We start from the raw sequence: 7,500 nt of genomic DNA, 5'->3' as shown, positions 1-7,500 counted from the left end.
ATCCTCTCGTGAGCCTTAGCGACCCAGAGAGAGCTTGTGTTGTGCACCATGATGTTTTCTTCCTCTGGAGGATTAATAGTGTGTGTTTTGTCCCCCTCTCCCCCCTTTCCCTGTGTGCTATCCTCATGGCATGTAGGAAGAAGAAGAAGAGGCACTGCATGAGGAGGAACCAGAGGTGAGTCTCACAGGCATCCTTGAGTGCATTGAAGAAGTCACACCTAACAGTGGTGACATGTTAGTGTGCGGTATTGGTTCTGGTCATGAAAGGGTGTTGTTAATCTTACATTTTGATTTCTTTAGGGTTTTGTTATACTTATTTTTGTAACCATGGTGGAATCATATTCCAGATATAATTTTTTTAAAACCATATATTGTTCCTTTTTTTAAAAACAAAGAGAGTCAGAAGCTGATTTCCAAAATGATACTTTCAGTTACTATGATACAAGAAAGTATGTTTAATATAGATAGAGTTTCTAATTGTAATGATTGCAGCTTTAAAGCAGATGGCATACAAGAGCCAAGTATATAAATTATATTAACATTTACATTAATCCTTACATATTTTATTGGTTTAACAACAAATTAACAACCTAATCTCTGATATGTAAAATGAAATTACTTACATTACTTACAAGTAAGCAGCTAAAAAGTATGTCTACATCGTTTACTTCTCTCATCCCATAGGTGATAGATCTGACAGAACGCAAGATAGAGGAGAGCCTGTTAGCCAGGCAACAGCGAGCAGTGTTCCTGCAGCATCAGCGTGACTTACTAACAGCAAAACCTCCACCTTTACACTCCACAACAGGTGAGGTTCTCTAATATTATTTTTTATTATTATTATTTATTTGTTTTTTTTTTGGGGGGGGGGAGTTTTAGTTCTGCTGATTTTAATAATTTTACTATATCATAGGTTATTGAGTGTAGGTGTTTCAAAAATAGTCATTATAGTTTCTATCAGTCTAGATAAATATCACCTTGACTTTGAATGCGGTTCAATGCAAGATAGAGAGGAGGGGCATGGAGTAGCATCATGGTAAATAAGGGGTTGATAGAACAGAGTTAATATTGTGAAAAATAGTAATATTTTCATCAGACTGTCCTGTAAGTTTCTAAGATTTTGTATTAGATATTGTTCATGCTACAGCTACATGAAGCAAAAAGAAATTCATTTCTCATATTGGTATAATCATGCTATAAATCTCAATTCACAGGTTCAGCCTTCACCCCACGATCAGGCAGTCACATGGCACGGCCACTTGCCAGGGCTTTCAGTTCTCCGTTGGTTACCCTTTCTCCACAGGGTTCACCCCAAGAGCCTATTAATATAAGCAAACAGGTAAGAAACTATTTTTAATACAGTAAGGATTTCAAGTGTTTGCTTCTCCTCCGTCTGACACTTGATTTGGTTGAATGTTACAATATAGAGTAATCATTTGATTAAGTATGCATTCACTTTATGAAAAAGGTAATATATTTTGATGTTACTATATTATGCCTTCAATGACCACTTTTTAATAATTCATAATACACACTCTTAACCAGGGAGCAACAACTGGGCTCGCCTTTGACAATCTAATGCTGAAACACCAGTGCGTCTGTGGCGATAACTCTCACCATCCAGAACATGGAGGTCGCCTTCACTCTGTGTGGGCCAGACTACAGGAAACGGGACTGATCCACCATTGCAACAGACTACGAACCCGTAAAGCAACCCTGGAGGAAATACAGTCCTGCCATAGTGAGGCTCACACACTCCTATTTGGTAAGCTTAAAAAACAAATATGTATGAATTTCTTAATTTTTTGTAGTAGATGCCAATGCATTGTCTTTCTTTTTTTCTTATGTATATATTTCACTTTTATTCATTTTCTAAGTAGTAGTGCATTTTTAAAAAATGGATATTCAGATCAAGCCAATGCAACTTTCTTCCATCTTGCAGGAACAAATCCTTGGAATAGGCAGCGTCTAGACATGAGCAAGTTCTCTGAGTTGCCCATCAAAAGCTTTGTACGTCTACATTGTGGTGGTGTTGGTGTGGACTCGGACACTACCTGGAATGAAATGCATACATCATCTGCTGCCAGGATGGCTGCTGGCTGTGTTATAGACTTAGCATTCAAAGGTTAGAGTCTTAAAAATATTAATAGCAGATTTGGGGATATCAATAGATTTTCACATTTCTTTTCATTCTTAAAAGATAAAAAAAATATGCCATCTTTAGTCTGTCATCTCTGTATTGTGATAGTACATATTATCCTTACTATTGTAACTAGAATTTTTTTTCTCTCTTTCAGTTGCAACTGGAGAACTGCAGAATGGATTTGCACTGGTGAGACCTCCTGGCCATCATGCTGAGCACCAGCAAGCCATGGGCTTCTGTTTCTTCAATTCTGTTGCCATTGCTGCTCGACAGTTGCAACAGAAGTTGAATATGGAGAAAATCCTCATTGTTGACTGGGTAAGATAAGACATTTTAAGTACAAGGGTTACTCATGATTATTATCTATAAGGAGAAAATGAAATATTGTAAATATATGTTGTTGATGGTGTATAGTCATAAACTTAAATATGTTATTCCATTGACAGGATGTCCACCATGGAAATGGTACCCAGTCTCTGTTTTACGATGATCCACACATCTTGTACATATCCATGCATCGCTATGATGATGGGAGCTTCTTCCCTGGAACTGGTGCCCCCACTGAGGTTTGTAGAAATTGTTTATTATACAGTCATGATTTTATTCATTTCATCATTATTACTTGTCTTTTATGTTTGTATATACAAATGTTGGGGATGTAGCAAATGTATCTATGATGATATGTAGATGTAAGTTACATTACATAATTGTTACTTTTGGGCTGTTGGAATGGAAATGTCATATTCATATCCTTTGCAGGTTGGTGATGGAGATGGTTATGGATTCAATGTAAACATTGCCTATTCAGGTGGCCTCAACCCTCCAATGGGGGATGCAGAGTACATGGCTGCCTTTAGAACCATTGTCATGCCCATTGCTAAGGTAAGGAGCATCAAAGGAGTGATCACATCTCTTTCTTCTTTGATCCTTTAATGTTTGTTTTTGTCATGATGATGTGTTTTCAGAAAATTTATTTTGCATTGATTTTGCAGGACTTTGACCCAGATATCGTACTAGTGAGCGCAGGTTTTGATGCTGCCGATGGCCATCCTTCACCTCTTGGGGGCTACAAAGTCTCTGCCAGCTGCTTTGCCCACATGACAAAACAGCTAATGACAGTTGCTCGTGGCAAGGTCTGTTACTCCCCTTTCTTGTAGATTAGAGTATACGAAACTAAATACTTTATGATTTGGTTGCTATTCTTATTTCTTTTATTACATTCAGAATTCAGAAAGCTGTGTGTGAGTGTGTGCACGTGCGTGCATTCGTGTTTGCACGTGTGTGTGTATGTGTGCACATGTGCACGTGCGTGCATTCGTGTTTGCGTGCGCGCGTGTGTGTGTGTGTCTGTGTGTGTGTGTGTGTGTGTGTGTGTGTGTGTGTGTGTGTGTGTGTGTTTGTGTGTGTGTGTGTGTGTGTGTATTTGTGTTTGTGTTTGTGCGCACGTGTGCACGTGTCTATCTGTCTGTCTGTCTATGTTAGGTATTTGTATTGTTAATTACTTGAATTATGATAGTGTTAGTAAATAAAACAAGAAAGAACATGAATATGCTGAAGGCCTTTTCACTGTATTGCTTCTTCATTCCTTGAAGGAAAAGTGAAAAGCCTTCATATATTTGTGCATTTCCTTGCCCTTTCCATTTATTTTATATACAATTGTTTTAGCATGAATCATGCATGTGATCATGATTGATTGGTTCTTACAGGTTGTGTTAGCACTTGAAGGAGGCTATGACTTAGCCAGCATTTGTGATGCGACAGAGGCTTGTGTTCGTACTCTGACTGGTGATGATCCTCCTCCATTGTCACAGCATGAGATGACAAGACCTCCTTGTCAGAATGCTATTGAAACTCTACAGAATGTCATTGCTGTACAGGTGAGACAATGTTGATAAAGAACACAGGGATTTCAGTTTGTTGTTGTATTGTAGGCAAAATGTTTATATTCATATGTTATTTTGAATGTATGAAAAAATAGATATTTTAAAAGACTGAATTGATAGTTCTTTTGTGATATTTAATATTTTTGAATGCAGTGATGCAGTGTTATTGTTTTCTGCAGAGTGGTCATTGGCCAGTTGTGCGTCGCCAGAGTGGAATGATTATGCTGTCCATGGTAGAGGCTCAAGGCAGAGAGGAAGAGCAGGAAACTGTGTCTGCAATGGCCTCTCTGAGAGTGGATCATCAAGGGCATCAGACACAGTATGTACAAATTTTTTAATATGTTAAGAATGTTTTGCTATGGAACAAGTGCAGAATTCATTTTGAATGTAACTTCACACTTAATTTGAGTATGACAGTATTGGTATGTTGGGTTTTTAAAGGGACTTCAGAAGTTCCAGATATAAATTGCAACTTACCTATAAACATACACCACTAAACTTAATAATTTACTCTTCAGAAGTCCTGAACCTCCTGCCAAGAGTCCAGCCAATGAAGCCTCCAATGATGAAGAAGAGCCAATGGAAGAGGACACAGAAGTAAAATAACCTAGGAAAAAAAGGGATGAAAAAAATAATAATGATAATGGTAAAAAACAATAATAATTTAAAATAAGAAAGGGAGCATATAGAGTTCTGTGCACATGATGAGAAGCTGTGAGAGGATGTAAAAGAAATATAGAAACACTTTTATTATCATTTGCAGACCTCATTTGCCTCCCAGATACTGTGAGTGTGGTCAACTGTGTTTGCATTTCGGAGTGCCGTTAAAGCGATCCTACATGCAATGGGTTTGCCAGGCAAGCATCTGTTTGCCGAGTGACCAGTGATATTTAGTGTTAATTGTTCCGGTGTGGAAGATGCTTACATGCATCTCCTGTGATGAAAACTGTAAGATGTAAACAGTGGTGGTTTTTGGTGATAATGTCGAGTGGCCCTGACACTTGACAACAGTGTGGAGACAGTCCCCCAGTTGGGTGTAACACTGTAACTTATCAGGCAATGATGTGAGTCAAGATGTGATGTCTGCCCACTGTTCACATGTGGGCTGATGAACCAAAGATTAGGTAGATTTTTATGATGTGCATACACGGTGTCTTAAATTTCATAAGGTTGTAGTGTTCCATAGGTAGACAGACTGAGTTACCCAGTCGTATTTATTGATGAACCACATTTATTTTCATTACATATTATCAAAGTAAGTTTGTATGTGCTGCTGGTAGGCAGTTTCCTGACTGAATGTGCAGCCCCGTGCAAATGTATCTCAGAATGTAATGTCTGTATCATTGGACCAGCCTCCAGTTAACTCTTGACACCTTAATCAATACTTGTGCCAACCACTTAACAGATGTTTTCTGTTGACAAACTTTAACTTTGAATATGTTGTTAGTATTCATATAGTGTTTAGTAGATAAATGTATAATATACATATATATATTATATATATTCAATTTTATGTATTTCAGATTTTATTTGTTCACCTCACCTGATGGTGTAAATTCATGTCACTTAAGTGCACAAAATGTTAATTGCAAGCCTTACGTGTCAGCGGGAATGTTGGGTGGTGCCCGCCTGTTTTTGTAAGGAACCAGAAGTGTCATCATGGAGTACCCTTTTGGATATGTACGTCAGGAGTCGTGCCAGAGGCTCACTTTGTACGACCCAAGGTTCCAGTGCTCCACTTTCCACATTAACTGCCTTTCTGTATCTCGTCACCCAGTGTAATTCAAAAACCATAGAGGCCAAACTATCTGGAAGGGAAAGGGACCCACTGCCTTGCTGGAACTTTACTTGTACAATTTCTTACCTCTACACCAGGTTCATGAGCACTAGTCAGAATCACAACCCCATGTCCACTGTAATTCAGGCCTCAAGATCTGTGTTCTGGTAACAAGCTCAAAGCTCTACAGTAAAGAGCCGGCCAGCCACGTGGCTTTGGGAAGGCTGCAGCGTCCCACCCGTCCCCTGTATATTGTCCTTGTATGGTCACGGTGTCCACATAATAAACTGGCATATGTTCAACAGGCAAAGTTATTTTCTTATCCCTGTCATGCCTGTTTCTCAACTAATTCGCATGTGATATTTCATTTTTTGTATTTTTGTTTTTTGTATGTATGTTTACCCTTCATTTTCCAAATACCAAATCATTATCTTTCATACTGTTATCTTATTTTACACTGTGTCTTCAAGCAAGGATACCTACATGTATATTAATTGTATCTTATGTTGTTATGTGTGTTGGAAATTCATGAAAACCTTTTTATGTAAGATTAAAGTAAGTGGTAAAGAAGTACTTGAGATTTATAAATGTTCTTAGGTTAATCTATTTTGTTAAAATTATCTGATAATAATGATAATTTGACATTTCTTACCATACATACCTTAATCAGTTACTTTTCAACAAAAGAAATATGAGGCTTATATCTTTAATGCATTCAAACTGTACTAGAGCTGTATCAGTTCAAATACCAAATACATTGTCAGCATTAATGCTAGAGTCTTTTTTCACAATTCTAAATATTATGAAACTATACCTGATACTCTGAGTATGTGGGAATCCCTGTGAAGATGCGTTTTAATTCTTAGCATTTCTCGGGAGCAGCCACAATACCAGGAAATAAATAACATGCAAAGGTACTGCTCTGTAGCACTAGACATTAATATGGCTTTATATTGTCTGTGCTAGTGAAATAGTACAAATTATCAACCATTTTCTACATTATTTGAATTTTTACTGTATATGAAAAGCCTGGTTTCTTCAGAGTAGCCTCTGTATTAATGATTACTGAAAGACATATTTTAACTTATAAATCCATTTATCATTGCTCAAAATTTACAGTTATTCTGTTTAATATTTGTTTCAGAATTCATTGGTCATAGTAAAGATGCTAAATAGCATGTACTATTTTTTTTCTCTTAGAAATCAAAATTGACTTCCTAACCAGTAACTGATACCTTAATCTGAGTACTAATTGATATATCTTTTTGTCAGTTAATAAGATGACTGTATATCAATGAATACTTTCATTGTGAGCTGAAAAAATGGATGTTGTTATTTTGCTTTGTGCATGAGCATGTTTCTGTCCTTGATATATACTTAGATAGTTTTTAAGAAGATTTACATAGAGAGATAACAGGGCTGGAATCTGGTGAAGTATATTGCCCTGGGGCCCGTGCTGGTTCTCGATGCCCCAGTTGGCCAGATATGATCTATTGGTCATGTTGCCATTTGTGAATAATGCTTCTATTATCAAGTATCATTGTATTAAAATAACATTTTTGCTTCTTTATCATTGTTTTCTTTAGATTCTTTGTTTGATTAGCTGGTGTAGAATTATTGTTGATTTTTTAATGAAACTAAAACAATGTTTTTTGAAAGAAACATTGGTACAGATTTGCAACACTTCACAACAACAG

The 7,500-nt window shown here is 37.0% G+C and overlaps 2 protein-coding genes across 19 annotated transcripts in view; both read left to right on the top strand.

The window, feature by feature from the left end:
• HDAC4 (histone deacetylase 4) overlaps window positions 1–7,373 on the top strand; it is a 233,794-nt gene extending 226,421 nt beyond the window's left edge. For 16 of the 18 annotated variants that reach the window (XM_070133915.1, XM_070133913.1, XM_070133918.1 and 13 more), the window contains 12 exons: window positions 137–175; window positions 685–808; window positions 1,215–1,339; window positions 1,546–1,765; window positions 1,943–2,125; window positions 2,298–2,461; window positions 2,590–2,709; window positions 2,903–3,025; window positions 3,136–3,276; window positions 3,850–4,020; window positions 4,206–4,345; window positions 4,545–7,373. In XM_070133915.1, the coding sequence (XP_069990016.1) occupies window positions 137–175; window positions 685–808; window positions 1,215–1,339; window positions 1,546–1,765; window positions 1,943–2,125; window positions 2,298–2,461; window positions 2,590–2,709; window positions 2,903–3,025; window positions 3,136–3,276; window positions 3,850–4,020; window positions 4,206–4,345; window positions 4,545–4,632 (1,638 nt within the window). In that variant the 3' untranslated portion in view covers window positions 4,633–7,373. The remainder of the gene's footprint in view (window positions 1–136; window positions 176–684; window positions 809–1,214; window positions 1,340–1,545; window positions 1,766–1,942; window positions 2,126–2,297; window positions 2,462–2,589; window positions 2,710–2,902; window positions 3,026–3,135; window positions 3,277–3,849; window positions 4,021–4,205; window positions 4,346–4,544) is intronic. The other 2 variants (XM_070133909.1, XM_070133908.1) reach the window with 1 other exon arrangement.
• The window catches only part of LOC113809137 (peroxisomal trans-2-enoyl-CoA reductase), a 289,487-nt gene that overhangs the window by 176,719 nt on the left and 105,268 nt on the right, over window positions 1–7,500 (top strand). The gene's annotated exons all lie outside the window — the stretch shown is intronic.

The sequence above is a fragment of the Penaeus vannamei genome, chromosome 19 (assembly GCF_042767895.1).
Source record: "Penaeus vannamei isolate JL-2024 chromosome 19, ASM4276789v1, whole genome shotgun sequence".
Lineage (NCBI taxonomy): Eukaryota > Metazoa > Arthropoda > Malacostraca > Decapoda > Penaeidae > Penaeus > Penaeus vannamei.
This window is presented reverse-complemented; position numbering and strand designations above follow the sequence as displayed.